The sequence below is a fragment of the Cebus imitator genome, unplaced genomic scaffold (genome assembly GCF_001604975.1).
Source record: "Cebus imitator isolate Cc_AM_T3 unplaced genomic scaffold, Cebus_imitator-1.0 Scaffold85, whole genome shotgun sequence".
Classification (NCBI taxonomy): domain Eukaryota; kingdom Metazoa; phylum Chordata; class Mammalia; order Primates; family Cebidae; genus Cebus; species Cebus imitator.
The window spans coordinates 553,624-572,842 of record NW_016107400.1 but is presented as its reverse complement, the minus strand read 5'-3'; the positions used below and the strand labels follow the sequence as shown (position 1 = coordinate 572,842).

The 19,219-nt window shown below is 50.7% G+C and overlaps 2 protein-coding genes across 4 annotated transcripts in view; one reads left to right on the top strand and one right to left on the bottom strand.

The window, feature by feature from the left end:
- The window catches only part of FNDC8 (fibronectin type III domain containing 8), a 9,119-nt gene extending 3,385 nt beyond the window's left edge, over window positions 1-5,734 (top strand). The window contains exons 2-4 of the mRNA XM_017534227.2: window positions 1,615-1,990; window positions 4,433-4,669; window positions 5,290-5,734. Of these exons, the coding sequence (XP_017389716.1) occupies window positions 1,615-1,990; window positions 4,433-4,669; window positions 5,290-5,442 (766 nt within the window). The 3' untranslated portion in view covers window positions 5,443-5,734. The remainder of the gene's footprint in view (window positions 1-1,614; window positions 1,991-4,432; window positions 4,670-5,289) is intronic.
- Window positions 5,735-6,340: 606 nt separating this feature from the next.
- On the bottom strand, window positions 6,341-17,917 carry NLE1 (notchless homolog 1). 3 transcript variants are annotated; one of them, XM_017534223.2, is made up of 13 exons: window positions 17,834-17,885; window positions 17,558-17,701; window positions 15,137-15,354; window positions 14,533-14,612; window positions 13,268-13,344; window positions 12,996-13,093; window positions 12,450-12,642; window positions 11,811-11,946; window positions 11,618-11,664; window positions 10,379-10,581; window positions 8,188-8,347; window positions 8,021-8,091; window positions 6,341-7,423 (listed from the first exon to the last, which is right to left on the bottom strand). In XM_017534223.2, exons 1-13 carry the CDS (start codon window positions 17,849-17,851, stop codon window positions 7,411-7,413), a joined length of 1,458 nt encoding a protein of 485 aa, XP_017389712.1. In that variant the 5' UTR covers window positions 17,852-17,885; the 3' UTR covers window positions 6,341-7,410. The 3 variants fall into 3 exon arrangements, with proteins under 3 accessions (XP_017389712.1, XP_017389715.1, XP_017389713.1); XM_017534226.2 differs by having other exon boundaries at window positions 6,344-7,423; window positions 15,108-15,354; window positions 17,834-17,880; XM_017534224.2 differs by lacking the exon at window positions 15,137-15,354 and having other exon boundaries at window positions 6,344-7,423; window positions 17,834-17,917.
- Between the last annotated feature and the right edge of the window lie 1,302 nt (window positions 17,918-19,219).

Sequence of the window (19,219 nt, the reverse complement as noted above, 5' to 3'; positions counted from 1 at the left end):
TGGCTCATGCCTGTAATCCCAGCACTTTGGGAGGCTGAGGTGGGCAGATCACCAGGTCAGGAGATTGAGACCATCTGGTCAACATGGTGAAACCCATTTCTACTAAAATACAAAAATTAGCTGGGTGTGGTGGCGCGCAAAAAAAGAAAAATGGCGCTTAACTATTCGGGAGGCTGAGGCAGGAGAAGCGCTTGAACCCAGGAGGTGGAGGTTGCAGCGAACTGAGATCGCACTCCATCACTCTCATTCCGGCTACAGAACAAGACTCCATCTCAAAAAAAAAAAAGAAAAAGAAAAAAAGTTTTACTGTACTTGTTACCTTTCAGTCAAAGGATAAGTTTGGTTGGGGAGAGAAGCATCTGGGGGCTTTACCTGTAGTGATAAGGTTTTCTTTCTTAAGCTGGATGAGGAGTAAATGGAGGTTAATATAATATTCTTGACATTTTTGTATAAGTCTAAAATACTTCATAATTGGAAAAAATCAGAATGGAAGAAATAAGTTTTTGAGCATCCACCCCAACATATGTATATTTGTTTTATTTTATTTATTTTTGAGACAGGGTCTTGTTCTGTCACCCAGGCTGGAGTGCAGTGGTGCTATCTCAGCTCACTGCAACCTCCACCTCCCAGGTTCAAGCGAATCTAGCCCCTCAGCCTCCCAGGTAGTTGGAATTACAAGCGCCTGCCACCACGTCCAGCTAATTTTTTAAATTTTTAGTAGAGACGAGTTTTCGCCATGTTGGCCAGGCTGGCCTTGAACTCCTGGACTCAAGCAATCAGCCCGCCTTGGCCTCCCAAAGTGCTAGTATTACAAGCATGCGCCACTGTGCCTGGCCCATATGTGTATTTGTACTCCTGTTAATTTTATGTGCTAGATATTAATAAGTATTATTAAATGCTACTAAAATGTAAGTAAATCTTAGTAATTCTATTAAAATTTAAACAGTAGTAAATAAACATTAGTGAACTTGAATGTTTTACTTCCATACCCCAGTAGATCTTTCTGATTATTCCCTGGGGCATTTGCACCCCACTCTGGAGGGAGGACTTGCCGTTTTATTGTGTTTTTCAAATGGTGGTTTTCAGAACATTTGCATCAGGATTGTCTAAGGATCTTTTTTTTTGAGACAGAGTTTCACTCTGTTGCCCAGTGGCGTGATCTTGGCTCACTGCAACTTCCGCCCCCCGGGTTCAAGTGATTCTCCTGCCTCAGCCACCCAACTATCTGGGATTACAGGTGCCAACCACTGCACCTGGCTAAATTTTGTGTTTTTAGGCTAGTCTCCTGGCCAACCTCAAGTAATATGCCCGCCTTGGCTTCCCAAAGTGCTAGGATTACAGGCATGAGCCACCGTGCCCAGCCAGGATTATATTAAAGATGCAGATTCCGTAGTTCCATGCTAACTAGGGACCAGGGACTAAAAGTCTGCATTTTTAGTAAGCGCCCTGGTGAGTCTAATGCAATGCTATAGAACAATGAGACTCTTCAAGCTGTTTGCAAATGGTTGGGGATGCTGGTAAGACAGGTCTAAGGACTGTCCTCAGGAGCCCTCAGGTGGAACAGGTTGGGGTGGCCTCCTTCATCTGAGTTACCTGTCTCCCCTCTTGCTCCAGGAAGCCGATGCCAGTGGAGGATTCAGATTTCAGCTCTGATGATACCAGCATCTCTGCCTTCTCATCTACCCTGCTGAATCCCATCAAATTAGCTGTGACCCAGCCCAACAGCAGCTTCTTTGCAGGGATGCTGGAGGGGGAGCTGAACAAACTCAGCTTCTCCCCAGTGGCCAAGAATACAGAAAAGGAGGACCTAGCCATCAACCCCTGCCCATGCCCATCAAAGTCCCAAATGGCCACGAGGGGCCTGCTGGACCTTGACAACCCTGAGCTGGACACAGAAACCTCCTCAACGCCCTCAGAATCTTCTGTGGTTGTGGATCTGCCGGACACCCCCTTGATCTTTGAGCACACCGTCAGCAACTCCACAGCTGTGGTGCGTTTCCCTTGCTCATGCGTTCAGCAGAGGCTTATTGTGCCAGGCACTGAGCTGAGTTCCATGGGTAGTGAGAATGTGCCTGCCACCTGCCCCTCAACCTCAAGTTCATGGTTTAGGAAGGGAGAGGATGTGTCTGTGAAAACTCCAGTGCAAGACAGAAAGGGTTCAGTGCTGCAGGACAAGTTTAGACCAAGTGCCGCCAGGAATTCAGGGGGAAAGAAACATTACTTTCCACCGCAGGACTAAGCTTGGTAGCTTTTGGTAACATCTGGGCTGGGACACAGAGGTAGCATGTAAACATTTAGAGGTGGAGGAGGGAAGGCATTCCCTAGAGGAGGGGCCATAGCAAAAGCTCACAGGAAAGTGTGGGAGGAAATCTCAATTTGAACAAGATGATAGGTGATCTGTAGGAACATGAAAGCACGCGAAGCCCTGGATGAGGACCTGGGATCAAGTGAGGCTACTTAGGATTCACAGGCCTTAACCCTAGAGGGTCTGGCGTGAAGCGTGATAATTTGCATTAGTAACAGATTCCTGGAGGATGCTGGTGCTGCCAGTCCACGGACTACACATCAAATAGCACCGTCCTAGACTATGGGAAGGGAAGATAGGGGACAGGAAGGGGAATGTTACTCTGGGGTCATCTTCCAGAGTCCTCCAGTGTTAGGCTACTTTAGAGATTTTTCTGTAATAGGGAACAGCTTTGTATGAAGCTTCGTATCAGGTGATGAAAGTAATTCAAGCTGTATCTTGGGAAGGTATCTGGAATTCCATTGTTGGATGGCCCAGAGCAGTGTTTCTCCAAGTGCTTTCTGGATGGACAGCGTCAGCATCACACAGCAAATAGTTAGAAATTTAAATTCTCATCTCCCTCCAACACATTTGGGCCTCCTGAGTCAGAAACTGTTGGGGCGGAGGCCAGCAATCTATCTATCTATCTATATATTTTTTGAGACGGAGTTTTGCTCTTGTTGCCCAGGCTGGAGTTCAATGGCATGATCTCGGCTCACCACAACCTTCACCTCCTGGATTCAAGTGATTCCTTTGCCTCAGCCTCCCCAGTAGCTGGGATTACAGGCATGCACCACCAGGCCTGGCTAACTTTGTATTTTTAGTAGAGATGGGGTTCTCCATGTTGGTCAGGCTGGTCTTGAACTCCCAACCTAAGGTGACCCGCCCACCTCAGCGTCCTAAAGTGCTGAGATTACAGGTGTAAGCCACGGTGCCTGGTGCAATCTATCTTTTATCTTTTAATAAGTCCTCCAGGGTATTCTAATGCACACCAAGTTTGACAACCACTGGCCTAGATGGAGAATCGAGAGAGGAGGCAGCAGGCCCAGCAATCTGCAGTTGTAAAACCTTCCTGAGATGCTTAGCCAGACTTGGCAACCATTGTAGTACAAAGTATATAGGCACCGGAGCTATGGGTTTGAACCCTGGCTGTCACTTAATTGCTGTGTGATCATGGCCCAGTCCCTTGCCCTCTCTGGACCTTGTGGATATGATCTCTAAGGGCCAGGCGCAGTGGTGGCTTATGCCTGTAATCCCAACACTTTGGGAGGTGGAGGTGGGTGGATCACGAGGTCAGGAGTTCAAGACCAGCCTGGCCAAGATGGTGAAAACCCATCTCTATTTTTTATATTAAAAAAAAAAAAAAAAAGATGATCTCTAAGTTCCCTCTCAGCCAACAGTCTAGAACAGTGGTTCCCAAGCTTTTTGGTACCAGGACTGGTTTCATGGAAGATAATCTTTCCATGGATAGGGTTGGGGGGATGATTCAGGCATATTACATTTATTGTATACTTTATTATTACATTGTAATACATGAGATAATTATACAACTCACCATAATGTAGAAACAGTGGGAGCCCTGAGCTTGTTTTCCTGCAACTAGATGGTACCATTTGGGGGTGATGGGAGACAGTGACAGATCATCAGGTATTAGATTCTCGTAAAGAGCACTCAACTTAGATTCCTCCCGCGCAATTCACAATAGGGTTCAAGTTCCTATGAGAATCTACTGCTGCTGCTGATCTGACAGGAGGCGGAGCTCAGGTGGTGTCGTGAGCCATGCAGAGCAGCTGTAAATATAGATGAGGCTTTGCTTGCTCGCCCACCCATTACCTCCTGCTGTGCTATCCAGTTCCTAACGCCATGGGCTGCTATCAGTCCATGGTCCAAGGGTTGGGGAGCCCTGATGTAGAATGTGGAATAAGGGCACACCCTAAGGTGGGTGAGGCTGCCCAGGAAAGTAGCACGTGCTGTGGGGCAGGGGTTCTACACCCAGTGCTGGAGTACCTTGCACCCTCCATCTGACCTGCTTGGGTCCCAGCAGGAGCAGGGGATGGGAATGGGACATTCTGACTCCAGTTAGGAGGCTGAGGGGACAGGAAAGACAGGACCCATCTGAAGAAGCCTCGGGGCTCTCTCTTCCCCTAGATTTCCTGGACCTATGCCGTGGGCAAGCAGCCGGTCAGTTTCTACCAGGTCCTGTTACAGGAGGTGGCCAAGACCCAGGAGAATGAGTTGCCCAAGGCAAAGAATCGTCCATGGATCTTCAACAAGATCTTGGGCACCACTGTCAAGCTGATGGAGCTGAAGCCTAACACATGTTATTGCTTTACTGTCCGTGCAGCCAACACAGCTGGGGTGGGGAAGTGGTGCAAGCCCTATAAAGTGAGCCCTGGGAAAAGAGGGGCCTTGGGGGTGAGGGAGAGAAGTCTGAGACCAGGGAACCAGGGCTCTGGAGGTTGGGAACACCCTTATACTCACACGACTCATCTGACTAGCTTTCCTTCTGCCTGGGTCAAGAAGCATCAATTCCAGGATGCATGCTTCTGGGAGGTTTAAGGATTAAACCACTCTGGGGCCCACAAGGAATGCAAACTAATCTATTTTCCAACATCACTATAACGTTCACCTTCCAAAGCCATTGGTTTTTAGACTCTGCAACTCAGTGCCAATCACTGTGAGTAGGCTGGGAAGTCAAGGGCATTGAAAGAAACAGGGAAAACAAGAGGCTACAGGGACAAAGAAGGGAACAGCCTGGGTATGGGTGGGGGTATGGGGGTACAGAGGCCTGAGTACAGACAGCCCTTTGGTAGGAAACATCCCATAATGGAGGAGACACAGGTTTGAATCACGCATCTTTGCATCTATTTCTTGGGTCAATGGCTGAGTTGGATAAGACTGTTTAAAGTCTGAGTTAGCAGACGAAAAAAAAGGGGGGGTGATAGAGACAGAGAGAGCCAGGCTCAGATCTGGGAATTCTGAGGGGTTTTCTTGTTTCACTTCAGTTCGCAACCCTGGCCACTGACTTCAGCAGCTTCCCTGAGAACAACCCCATCCAGATCACCGTGCGGCGCAAGGAGCCCCAGCGGAAGATCGTGTCCATCGGGCTGGAGGAGATGCGCAGGCTGGAGGACCTGGAATACCTGTTCCCCTATTAAGGGGGAGGGCCCCAGGACACCCCTCACCTACTTTCAGCTTCAGCCCAGGGCCCCCAGGAACCAGAACCATGAGACTTACTGTACCACCAGCACCACACCGGCCCAGGGCCTGGCAGAGTGGTACGGGAACCCCACCCCTGGGCTGAAGCCAAGGATAGACAGGGGGGCCCATTGACATGGAGACATCTCAGGCCAGGCCAGGCCAGGCCCAGCCACTGCCCACAGCTGCTAGACTCCCTCCTTCCCCAAATCTGGGCTGGGTCCAGGCCCCTCATTAAAGAACTGCAGGTCATCCAGCACCCTAAATTCTGCTTTATGCTGCAGACGGCCTCAGATGGGCCGGCTGACACCCACCTCCTAGCTTTACTAGGACGGAGTCTACATGGGTTGGGGAGATGGAAAACAGGCCGCGGAGCTGCCATCACCCCTTCCCCAGTGGGGCAGGGAGACTGGTGTCAAAGACTAAAATGCTCTTATACCAGGAAAAAAACAAATAGCTGTCATGGACAGACATGGGGGCCCATGGGTTGTCAAACTAGCTTGAGCTGGAGGGAGGGATGTGGTACAAGGTGCGCAATAAGCTTTGGGGCAGGTCCTGGTTTAATCCCAGCTCTTCCTCTTACCGGATGTGAGGGCGCGGGCTAATCATTTAAGCTTCTTGTGCTATTTCCTTATCAAAAGTTTGGGGGCTTGAGAACCTTCCAGGCATGGTGCAGTGTGAGCACAGCAGACAAGCACCTGGCCCCGAGGAGCTCAGTGGCCGATAGCTCTGTGTGCTTCTTACGCAGCCTCATGACAGAGATGTGAAAGGTGGAGGCCAGGCACCGCAGCTAGGTGACGTGCAAAACCCAAAAGCACAGCCGGGGCTGGAGGAGGGTGAGAAGGAGCAAGATGCTAGTTCTGAGCAGTTCATACATGGATGGTTTGGAAGCCCAATCGACTAATTTATACCATAACCCAGCTTAGCATGGGATGCAGGAGAAAGCAGGGGCTTTGGAGCAAGACGTCAGCCTGGGGTCTGAGACCCGAATGGGGATTCCTTTCACTACTTGAAAGTTCTCACAGGGCAAAGAACTATCCTCCGTATCAACCATACCCACTTCTGCTCAGAGCTCATACTGCTGCCTCCCTATCCAAGAGGGAATCCTCTGGGACAGCCATCAACATCCCCACCTCTATCCTGAGAGCCCAGGGCAGTGCTTGGTACCTGGACAGGGCCTCAAGCAGTGTGCTATGGGAAGGCAGAGACATCCCCTAGAGCAGGGCTGGCCAGCAAGATCTAGATGACAAAAACCTTTGTGTGCTGTCCAATACTGGAGGCCTCACCCAGTGTGGCTGAGGAACTGCACTTCCAGTTCACGTCAGCAGCCACACGTGGCCGGTGCCTACTGTAGTGGACAACAATATGGCCCTAGATTCTCCTTGGCCACTATCACGATTGGCCTCTCCCTTAGAAACAGAGGAAGAGAGGGAACGCAAATGCCTGGTCAGTGTGGTTTTAGTGTCGTCCAGAGCAAGGGAGGGGACAAACTGATTTAGTCCAGTCTTTGACTGAGCCCTGAGGATTCTAGGACAAGGAATTAGAACCCGAACACGCAAAATATAAGTTATTCATTTGGTCACAGAACCTGGGGTCTGACCCTGTACAGAGCTTACACTAAGGACCCACTCATAGAGCCTGGCTGCCCTCCACTCTTGCCTGTACCAGCAAGGTACAGAGTGGTGGACACGGGCCAAGTTGGTGACAACCTCTTATGACCGACTTCTGGCTCTGGGCTGGTGCTATAGGCAGGGGACCTGTGGGAAGACCCCACTCGGGTCTGTCAAGGACAGCAGGCCATGTGCATTCTCAGGTCCCCACTGGTGGGGAGGGTGTGTGCCCTGCCATCCCACCCTTTGTTCTCTGGCAGGGCAGGCAGCTGGCAGAGGCCAAGTCCAGGTGGGGGTCAGAGAGAACTGCGGGTCTTCTCATCTCCTCCATCTGTGGAGAAGGGAAGAGTGTCAGGATGGGAATTCCACCTTAGGAAAGGGAGGCTGCCACATAATCCCAGTGTCGACTGATGGGCAGCCTGTGGTCCACCATCAGAGTCACCAAGAGCCCGGCGACCATGCCTGCTCTGGCCATCCAAACTCAGGCGCCCACCCACTGCCTGGCCCCCAGGATGCCCACCACCAAACAGTTACAATCCCTTATAAGCACACAACGCTTTAGCTCCCAGAGTGTTGTTCCTCCCATTTTTGATCCTCCTGTCTATGAAGGTTTGATAATTCCCAAGAGACCGATGAACCAAGTTCTCTATGATTACTCATTGGCAGAACTAGGATTTGAACCTGGGTCTTGGGACTCTGAAGTCCAGTGAGGGAAAGACCCGGACACACGGTTTAAGAGGATGTCCTATGGCGTCTGTTATTCCGGTGGCCCTCCCAACTGCCCACTGAGAACCTGGCTCCACACACCTCAGTCTGAGCACCTGGAGGGCCCTGCAGAATTCTACACCATAAGGGAAAGCGTGCAAAGAGAGACTGCTTTAGGGGCAGGAGAGCTGATCACGCCAACCACCACCTCCCCTACACTCACATCCGGAGGCATTTGTCCTTCCCACCACTTGCCACTCTCTGGCCATCTGGACTCCAGTCAACAGCATATACCTAAAGGGAGGCAGAGAAGGAAGGCAAGTTGGGTGGTGAGAGGGAGACAGCCAGGCTGCAATCCCTGCCCCACCTTTGCCTGAGAGTTGGCCCTACCTCATCCGCATGGCCAGGCAGGTCTGTGGCCAGCTTCTGGGCCTTTACATCCCACACCTTCAGTGTGCTGTCACTGCTGCCACTGACCAGGAGCCGGCTGTCAGCTGACCATGCAATCTGGTACACAGCAGCCACGTGGCCACGCAGGGAAGCAAGGTACCTGGTCCAGGAGAAGATGACGATGGATCTTAGTCTGAGTTAGATCCTCCAACATGTCTGAAGGTTCCCCTATGCTCACAGCAGTGGTTCTCAACCTTGGGAACTTTTACAAAATCACACTGCCTGGTCCCCATCTCAGACCATTTTAATCATTACTAGTCATTACAATTTATAAAATGTTTCCAAATGAGTAGCTTTCCTCTTGCTAGACCTCCATACCTGCACAGCTTTGCATGCCTTAGATTCCAAAGCGGCCATCTGCTTAGCCCATCTGCCTGACATCTCCCCAAACAGCAGGTAGGTGCCTGCTGACAGGCAGCACGGAGTAACAATGGGTCAGGCCCACCTGGAACTTTCAATTCAACACAGTCTAGCTGTTTCTCTTTGGACAAACCATCAGGCCTCTCTGAGACTCAGTTTCCTTATTTTAAAAAGGAACCGAGGCCGGGCACAATGGCTCACACCTGTAATCCCAGCACTTTGGGAGGCTGAGGTGGGCAGATCATGAGGTCGAGAGATCGAGACAATCCTGGCCAACAAGGTGAAACCCCGTCTCTACTAAAAATACAAAACTTAGTGGGCACGGTGGCGTGCACCTGTAGTCCCAACTACTTGGGAAGCTGAGGCAAGAGAATCGCTTGAAGCCGGGAGGTGGAGGTTACAGTGAGCTGAGATTGTGCTACTGCACTCCAGACTGGCCACAGGGCGAGACTCTTGTCTCAAAAAAAAAAAAAGGAACCATATTACCTATTACCTATGTTCAAGGATGGCTGTGTGAAAGCACAGTGACTGACGCATAGGTTCCCCTTCGCCCCTCAAAGGTTTCCCTGGCTCCTCTTCTCCCCTTGCCTGTGCCTTTGCCTCTCCTCTGATCTGATTAACCCCAAGGGCATCATGCCTCATCACACCAAGGGTTCCCACACTTGAGTGGGTAGCAGAGTCACCTGGTAACTTTATTAAAAGAAGAATCGGATCCACAAGGTCTGACTTGGGGCCCAGGACTCTGCATTTCTATCAAGCTCCCAGGCGATGCTGATGCCACTGGTCTGTGGCCCACACTTTGAGGAAGGCCAAGTAACAGCTGTACCACAAAACCTACCTATTACCATTCACCTTCTCCAGGGTTACCTCCCTAACTCTTCAGCTAGCTCTAAGATCACTTATCTCCTAGGATATAAACTAGCATTTTTTTTTTTTTTGAGGCAGAATCTCACTCTGTTGCCCAGGCTGGAACGCAGTGATGCAATCTTGGCTCACTGCAACCTCCCAGGTGCAAACATTCTCCTGCCTCAGCCTCTGGGGGCAGCTGGGATTACAGACATGTCCCAGAACACCTGGCTAAGTTTTGTGTTTTTAGTAGAGACAGGGTTTTGCCATGTTGGCCAGGCTGGTCTTGAACTCCTAAGCTCAGGTGATCCACCTGCCTTGGCCTCCTAAAGTGCTGGGATTACAGGCACAAGCCACTGCACCCACCTGAGCTAGCATTTTTAGTGACCACTTAGTGCGGGTCATAAACATACTGTCTCATTAAATCTTTGTAACTAGTCTGGGCTTGGTGGCTCACACCTGTAATCTCAGCACTTGGGGAAGCTGAGGTGGTCAGATCACTTGAGCTCAGGAGTTCAAGACCAGCTGACCAACACTGTAAAACCCCGGTCTCTACTAAAAATACAAAAATTAGCCAGGTATGGTGGTGGAGGCCTGTAATCTCAGCTACTTGGGAGGCTGAGGCAGGAGAATCACTTGAACCTGGGAGGTGGAGGTTGCAGTGAGCCGAGATCATGCCATTGCACTCCTGGGTGCACACACAGCCTGGGTGACAGAGTGAGACTCTGTCTCAACAACAACAAAAAACCCCTGTAACAAAGCTGAGAAGTAGGGGGTCTGCATATTACCAAAAAGGAAACAGAGGCTTAGCAAATTAGAAATATCCAAATACCCGGCAAGGCCACACAGCTAGTAGGTGACAGTGCCAAGCCCCTCCCACCATCCATTCCTTACAGAGGAGCAGGATCCCCCGCCTCCCACTCACTTGCCCGTCCTGCCATCCCACAGCTTGATGGACTTGTCAAAGGAGGCACTAGCCACGATGCGGGAGTCTGGAGAGAAGAGCACCTGGTTGATGAGAGCTTGGTGTCCTGTCATCCGAGTGAGAGGCTTTTTGTCCTCTGCTGGGGACCACAGAAATAAGGTGAAGTCGTCTGAGCCAGACACCAGCCTCTCTGGACCCTGGCCCTAGGGGAGGCAGAAAGCACACTGTGTTGGGTGTGGTCTCAGAAAGAAGGAGCAGGGCCCAACTTTGGAAGCAAACATATACCCTGATTACTCAATGCCAGGGACAGAGAGAGGCCAGCACTAGGAGCCATGTGGACTGGGTTGGCCACTCACTCACATGTGACCCCAGGCAAGTCACTTCACCTAAAAGGAAAAAGAAACTCCACAGGCAAGTACAAAAAAAATTTAAGATATATAATTACGGCCGGGCGCGGTGGCTCAAGCCTGTAATCCCAGCACTTTGGGAGGCCGAGGCGGGTGGATCACAAGGTCAAGATATCGAGACCATCCTGGTCAACATGGTGAAACCCCGTCTCTACTAAAAATACAAAAAATTAGCTGGGCATGGTGGTGCGTGCCTGTAATCCCAGCTACTCAGGAGGCTGAGGCAGGAGAATTGCCTGAACCCAGGAGGCGGAGGTTGCGGTGAGCCAAGATCGCGCCATTGCACTCCAGCCTGGGTAACGAGTGAAACTCCGTCTCAAAAAAAAAAAAAAAAAGATATATAATTACAGAAAAAGCAAGGCACAAAATAATGTGTTAAAACGAGAAGGATTTTATGTATATACATGTGCTGTGTGCTTATAAATATATGCTGTATATATACACATGTATGTGTGTACATCAAGTCTCTGGAAGGTGACTCAGGATATTGGTAGTACTGGATGCTACAACAGAGTTGGGAGACTTTGAGATCTACTTTTTTGTATTCTTGGAATCTGAATGTGTAAACAGTCTTAAATAAAACAAACTAAAATAAAAAAAGAGGCATCTTGGAAATGTAATAAATAGATAAGCAAACAAACTAAAAAAATGAAATAAAATGATCCCTAGCACATTAAGATTTCAGGATTGCAAACCAGGATGACGAAGAACAACTTTTTGAAATAGGTACATTCTGAGCTGGGTCTAGAAGGGAGAGGGGCCGGAGAAGGTTGTAGTGATTGGCTAAGGACTTGTACAGAGCTGGGGGTGCACGTGGCTGGCAGGCACTCACCCGCACGAGGTTGTATCGGCTCAGAGCCCTCTCCTTCAACTCCTGCACTGTGTCCAGGTACCGACAGGGAGAAAAGGAGATGAGGAACAAGGCCGATAAGAAAATCTGACACAGAGAGCAAACACTCCCCATTAAACTAGAGAGCTGGCCCCTTCCTAAGCAGCCCCGGCTCTTCCTTCTCCCGATAACTCACAGGATCCTTGGAGATCTTGGGGATTAACTGAGGCCTCAGCAGGTTCAAAGGCCCCAGTGCGCAGGGCATAGTCCGTGCTAAGGGCCATGGTGTTCACCCAGTGGCCGTGGCCTTGCAGAGTCCGGCACAGCACACCCTAGGGGAGAGTCAATCAGGTCAGACACACATACGCCTCCCCACCCCTGGGAGATTAGCCCCAGGAGACGGGTGGTAGAGCACTAAGAATCACCATCACTCATTCACTGTGATCCTAATCAAACCAACCCTGTGAGGTCAAGTCTCTCCCCATTTGTAAAATGGAGTCCGGATCATGAAAATGTTTCATAGAAGAGGAGTTAGGTATGTCAGAGGAAAAGGCTCCAGTCTAGTAAGTGTGGTATATGGTGGGTCTGATAAAGGGCAACAGGCTTGCTACAGGAGGCATTTCCAAAGCGTGACGATCCCATGGGGACTCTGGCATCTCTACTGTGGCGTAGCACCAACCACACAACTCCTTGCTCCCAAAACACCTCCCTTGACCGGGGCTCCCAGCACACATCTGGGAAACACTGGACTTGCTGATGTCAAGGTTGTTTCCAGTGCAAGCATCTTGTGACTTGAGATTTTCTGGACTGGTTTCTGAACCCTTCCAGCTCTTACGTCATGAGCCCTCCAGACTTTGATGGTGCGGTCCTGGGAGGCAGAGTAGAGAAGTCCGTCCCCTCCCCACCGGAGACAGGTGACCGACTGGGTGTGCCCGGTGAGGATGCGCTCACAGCGGCCTGCAGTTGTGTCCCAGATCCGCACACTGCCATCCTTGGAGCTGCTGGCCACATAGCGGCACTCAGGGTTCCTGGCAAGAAGGGAGATGTGATCCCATCCGTGACCTGGCAACACCTGTCTCCCCACGGCACCTCCCCATTCCCAATTCAAGGCCATGGACAATCCCTTGACAGCTTTCTGACACCAAGACCTGGCTGCACTACAAGGTGGCTGCAATGAGCAGGCCCTGTGATGAGCAGCCTCTCCCAGGCAGCAACGCAGCTCTGTACCTGGAAGACTGTCTCCCATGCCTGCCAAGCCATCATGGTCATTCAGGCTGCCCATCTCATCCCCTCATGTAAAACGTCTATGCATTGAGCAGGGAAGGGGGATGGCTTTGATCCCCTGACCCTCATTTGTCCCAGCTTGGTCAGTGTCACTTACACATGGAGGGGCTCCCAGCTCAGGCCTGTGATCCACTTGCTGTGGCCAGTGAGGGTCCTGCCCACCTGTTTCCCTGTGCTTGGGTCCCAGAGGAGAATCTGAAGGACAGAAGCTCAGTGAATAATCCTCCCCAATAGGTCTCTGGCTCCACCAAAAATCCCTGCCTACCGCTTCCCACCCAACCCTCCCCGATGACTCCAGAACCCGGTTCTGAACTGTCCCCTAGGGAAGGAGCCCTCGAGTCTCTGCTTGTTACCCTGAGTACCACCTACCTGGCCATTCTTGCAGCCTGAGGCCAGCTTCTTGCCATCTGGAGACCAGGATATACTAAGGACCCAGTGTCTGTGTCCTAAGAAAGCAGAGGAGGGAGAAATAAGGGACTAAGTCTCTTTATCTCCAGTACCGAACAATGCCTGGCAGGTGCCAGGTACTCCTTAACCATTTGAATAAATGAATGATCAAACAAAAGGAGTGATGAGGCTTTCTAGGGATGGAGGAAATGCACCCCAAGTGTTAGAGCTGTGCATCTTGCTGCACAGATAACACCATCACTCTCTAATGATTCCTTATGTGACACATAATGTGAAGTGTTTTCGTACATGTCATCCCTTGTTATTCTTACAAGGGCTCTAAAGTATGGAGCAAAGTGAGAATTATCATCCCCATTTTCCAGATGAGAAAACTGAAGCTCAGGAAGGGAACATGACCTGCACACACAAGGTCACTCAACTAATCTGTGGTATAGCAGAGGTTCTTCAAGTGTGATTCCCAGAGCATCAGCATCAGCATCACTGAGAACTTGGTAGAAACGGAAATTCTCAGGCCCCACAGAGTTAAAACTCTGGGGGCAGGACCTAGAAATCTGAAATTTTGTTTGTTTTGTTTTTTTGAGATGGAGTTTCACTCTGTCGCCCAAGCTAGACTGCAGTGGGGCCGTCTCGGTTCACTGCAACCTCCACCTCCTAGATTCAAGCAATTCTCCTGCCTCAGCCTCCCGAGTAGCTGGGATTATAAACACATGCCCCCGTGCCTGGCTAATTTTTGTATTTTTAGTAGAGATGGGGTTTCACTGTGTTGGTCAGGTTGATCTTGAACTCCTGACCTCAAGTGATCTGCCTGCCTCGGCCTCCTAAAGTGCTGGGATTATAGGCATGAGCCACCATGCCTGGTCGCAATCTGTTGCTACCAGTCAGTCAGCCTCTCCCTACATCCCATATTGACTCCTTCGCGCAGTTCTGCTTGTGTCTAAGGGGCTGGCTGGGCTCAAGGACATGGTCTCTACCTAGGAACAGACAGCCGCTAACTATTAAGGGGTTGTAATCTGCAAAGTGAGACCCTCATCTCTACGAAACAAAAACGAGCCAGGTATGGTGGCAAGTGCCTGTAGTCCCAGATACTCTGGAGGCTGAGGTAGGGGAGCTGCTTGAGCCCAGGAGTTCAAGTGAGCCATGATGACCCATCCTGGTCAACAGAGCAGCAAGACCGTGTCTCAAAAAACAAAAAAGAAGACCCCCTAAATGGCTAATTGCATACTGACCCTTGCATGTGAAATGCGGTGTCTCTGTGCTGAGATCCCAGAAGCGCACAGTGGTATCTCCAGAGCCACTGGCCAGGTACCTGGAGAAGACAGGATGGTTAACACCGCGTATGTGCATTTCTGCCACCTAGTCAATCACTTTCTGTGAATAGAATATGGAACTGGACTCCCCTCTCCCCTAAAAAGGAGAAAGACAATACTGATGCTGCCATCTGGAAGAATACCTCAGGAGACCATTTCTTTCCTCTCCAGAGCTATAACCAGCTTTTGAAGAAGCTTCTCAACACCTTCATAAAATTGAGAGAAGCAATTAATCCCAGTTTCACAGATGAAAAATTAACTCAGAAAGGTTAAGTGAGTTATACAAGTCACGCAGCTCAGATCTTCAGAAATCAAGTCCAGGAAAGGTCTGTCCCAGGCAGGGGTCCTTAGTCTTTGGGGACCATGCCCTACTGTGGAAATCGCTTAATTGCAAGCTGAGTCCAGAGCTTGGGTCTATGGTAGGCAACCTTGAGGCTCCATCAGTTATAACTCTGGGGGACTCTCCCCATACCAGGAACTACACCCCCACATACCCCCTCCGTGAGTCTGCAGCTGTCCTTACTTTCCTGTGGGGCTGAAGGCCACAGAAATGACTGCCTCACTGTGACCCTCCAAGGAGCTGGTGCAGCGAGTCACAGCCCGGACTCTGAAGACAGCCTGTGGCTGGTAGATGATGTCTAGGACCTTCTCCGTCTCCACTGCTTGGGACTCCAATGTCTTCCCCAGCGAGGAAACAATCTCAGCATCTTGGACAAAGAAAGCCAGCGGCAGGGGATCCTCCTGAAGGGCAATGGTAAAGGGCAACCCCGCATCAAAGGATGGGCAGGGACACCCTCTGCCAAGGAAGTTCCCCACTGAGCTGCGGGAGATGAAGCTGCTTCTTTTCAGCCACCAGGCTAGGGATATGCCCATCATTGCCCATTGAGCAAGACTTTTAATTTATTAATTCATTTATTTTTGAGACAGAGTCTCGCTCTGTCAACTAGCCTGGAGTGCAGTGGCACAATCTTGGCTCACTGCAACCTCTGACTCCTGGGTTCAAGTGATTCTCCTGCCTCAGCCTCCCATGTAGCTGGGCTCACAGGCACCCACCACCAGGCCCAGCTAAGCTTTGCATTTTTAGTAGGTGTTTTGCCATGTTGGCCAGGCTGGTCTCAAACTCCTGATCTCAGATGATCCACCTGTCTTGGCCTCCCAAAGTGCTGGGATTACAGGCATGAGCCACTACACTCAGACGAGCAAGACCTTTTAAATCACTGAACAGCAGTTATAGGACACTTACACGGCACTTTGAAATTCTTTTTTTTTTTTTTTTTGAGACAGAGTTTCGCTCTTGTTACCCAGGCTGGAGTGCAATGGCGCGATCTCAGCTCACCGCAACCTCCGTCTCCTGGGTTCAGGCAATTATCCTGCCTCAGCCTCCTGAGTAGCTGGGATTACAGGCACGCACCACCATGCCCAGCTAATTTTTTGTAGTTTTAGTAGAGACGGGGTTTCACCATGTTGACCAGGATGGTCTCGATCTCTTGACCTCGTGATCCACCCGCCTCGGCCTCCCAAAGTGCTGGGATTACAGGCTTGAGCCACCGCACCCGGCCTGAAATTCTTTTTTCTTTTTTTTTTTTTTTTTTAGGACGGAGTTTCGCTCTTGTTACCCAGGCTGGAGTGCAATGGCGCGATCTCAGCTCACCGCAACCTCCGTCTCCTGGGTTCAGGCAATTCTCCTGCCCCAGCCTCCTGAGTCGCTGGGATTACAGGCACGCGCCACCATGCCCAGCTAATTTTTTGTAGTTTTAGTAGAGACGGGGTTTCACCATGTTGACCAGGATGGTCTCGATCTCTTGACCTCGTGATCCACCCGCCTCGGCCTCCCACAGTGCTGGGATTACAGGCGTGAGCCACCGCGCCTGGCCTGAAATTCTTTTTTCTTTCGAGATGGAGTCTTGCTCTGTTACCTAGGCTGGAGTGCAGTGGCGAGATCTTGGTTCACTGCAACCTCAGCTTCCTGGGTTCAAGTGATTCTCATGCCTCAGCTTCTTGAGAGGCTGGGACTACAGGCACTTGCCACCACACCCAGCTAATTTTTGTATTTTTAGTACACACTGGTTTCTCCATGTTGGCTAGGCTGGTCTCAAACTCCTGACCTCAAGTGATCTGCCTGCCTCAGCCTCCCAAAGTGTTGGGATTACAGTCGTGAGACCGGCCTGAAATTCTTTATCTGCATCTCATAACAACGCTGGGAAGTAGACACTAATATTCCCACTAACAGTTTCAAAAGCAGAGGCTCAAAACAACTAAGTAATTAGTTCAATGTCCTGTTGCCAATGATTAATTCAGCTTCTGTAGGTCCAAGATAGGATTAACATATAGCATTACGTAAGCAGTGTTTCCCAAACCACCACACCACACTACACTATATTTGTGTAAGAAGCACCCAAAAAGCCTGTTAAAAAATGTAGACCTCCTGAATGTTTTATCCCAGTGTTTGGTTTAGTAAATCTGGGGTGGGATCCAGGAACTGCATTTTTAAGGACCTCCCCTTTCCCCAGGGCAGCATTTCGGTAAACACTGGCTTAAAGGTTAAAAGCATGGGTATTCAGATAGTTTTGGGTTCCAATTCCAAATCTACTACCTACTGCATAGCATCGTGCAAATAGCTCAGTCCCTCCGGGCCACGATGTAAAATGGAGATATTAATGTGTCCCATCTTGGGGGGCTGTGACAAAGAATCAATGAAATACAGCACCCAATGCGTTCAAAGCTAGGCCCTTCACCGCAGGTGGACCCCGACAGTCGGCGTGTAAAGCGCTTTGCCACAGCTTCCATCTCTGACCCCTCCAGACATAGGTGGGAACTCACACCAGGTGAGTCGCCACTGTCGGTTAGCAGGGGACTCTGAACCGCAGACCCTAGGTCATCTGATTCCCCCCCACCGCGCCCGCTCCGGGGAAGAGATGCGAGGCCGACCTGGCCAGCCACTCACCTGGGCCAGTAGCGCGTTGCACACGAGCTGCAGCCTGTCCGGGGTGATGTCCACGGGCACGTCGAACGGGGAGCCCAGCAGCTGCCCGCCCTCATCCTGGAACTGCACTAGCAACCGCTGAACGTCGCGCACCGCCGCCTCCTCCTGCGCGAGCAAGCGGGGCGGCAGTCAGCCTCGTCGCCCTTCCAGAAAGGCCCCACTTCGCCTCCCTCCGGCGTCAGGGACCCGGGCCCGAGCGCCGCCGCGACGCCCCCGCCCCCATCCACGCACACCCACCGCCACCGCCGCCGCCATCCTGCGTCCGCACGTGGAGAAGAAAGAGCCTGGCGGACAGAGCGCCGTCTCCATGGTCGGGCGGGGTCGCCGCCGGCCACATTGCCCTCTGCTGTTGGGGAGGAGAAGCGTCCCGCTGTGCCTGGCCTCAGGGATTGGAAATGAGCTTACTTGGTGCTCCTCCCGCCTCTTGACAGCCTTCACATTAATTTTTTTCCCAGGGTTTTAGAGGACACAGCCAACTTTTGACTCTTCACAACAGGGATTCTTGCCCCGTTTTAATTTTAATTTAATTTTGTTTCGAGACAGGGTTTCACTCCGTCGCTCAGACTGGAGTGCAGTGGCGCCATAGCTGCTTACTGCCGTCTCGAACTCCAGGGCTCAAGCGTTCTCCCACCTCAGCCTCCCGAGTGGCCTGGACTACAGGCACAAGACGTCCTGCTCGGTTATTATTTTTCTCAGTTTTTGTAGAGACGAGGTCTCACTATGTTGTCCAGGCTGATCTCAAACTCCTGAACTCAAGTAATGACTCCCCCACTCCCCAGCCTCAGGGTCCGGAAGTGCTGGGATTACAGGCGTGAGCACCACGCCTGGCCTAGAAATTAGTATCCTTTTAAAAAATAGATCAAGTCAAGGCCTGGTATAGTGGCTCGCGCCTGCAATCCCAGCACTTTGGGAGACTGCAGTGGGCAGATCACTTGAGCCCAGGAGTTGGAGACCAGCCTGGCCAACGTGGTGAAACTGCATCTCTAGTAAAAATACAAAAAAATTAGCCAGGCGTGGTGGCATGCACCTGTGGTCCCAGCTACTTGGGAGGCTGACGTGGTAGATCACTTGAAATTGAGAAGCAGAGGTAGCAGTGAGCCGAGCTCTCTCCATTGCATTCCAGCCTGGGTGCCAGAGCAAGACTCTGTCTCAATAAATACATATATACATACATACATACATACATACATAAAATGGATCAACTCAATTAATAATACTTGAGTACAAAAGCAAACCATTTCTACAATCATCAACCCTGTAAGCAATAATAGTGATAATGACATCAGTGAGTCAGGAATTGTTCTAAGTGCTTTTCCCACATAACTCATTTAATTCTCACAACTCTTTTCTCCCCATATTACAGACGAGGAACTGAAGCAGACAGCAATGAACTTGGGCTCTCTTGCCTGAAACCAACTCTCCTCTCCCTCCCTCCCCTGCTCAGGCAGTCTCAAGCTCTGCCAAGTCAACCTCCTGAACACAGCTTGAATCTGCTGTCCCCAACTCCACTGCCCCACTCTGGTCAGAGTCATCATCATCACCTGCCTGGACCACTACAACACCCCCCTGAAGAGCCCGGTTTCCATTCCTGCCTTTCTCTCTCTCTCTTTTTTTTTTTTTTTT

Coding starts and splice junctions, on each gene's coding strand:
- NLE1 (XM_017534223.2), bottom strand. Junction 14,613..15,136: donor GCCTTCAGCCCCACAGGAAA/GTAAGGACAGCT, acceptor TGTCTTCTCCAG/GTACCTGGCCAGTGGCTCTG. Junction 13,345..14,532: donor ACCGCATTTCACATGCAAGG/GTCAGTATGCAA, acceptor CTGCTTTCTTAG/GACACAGACACTGGGTCCTT.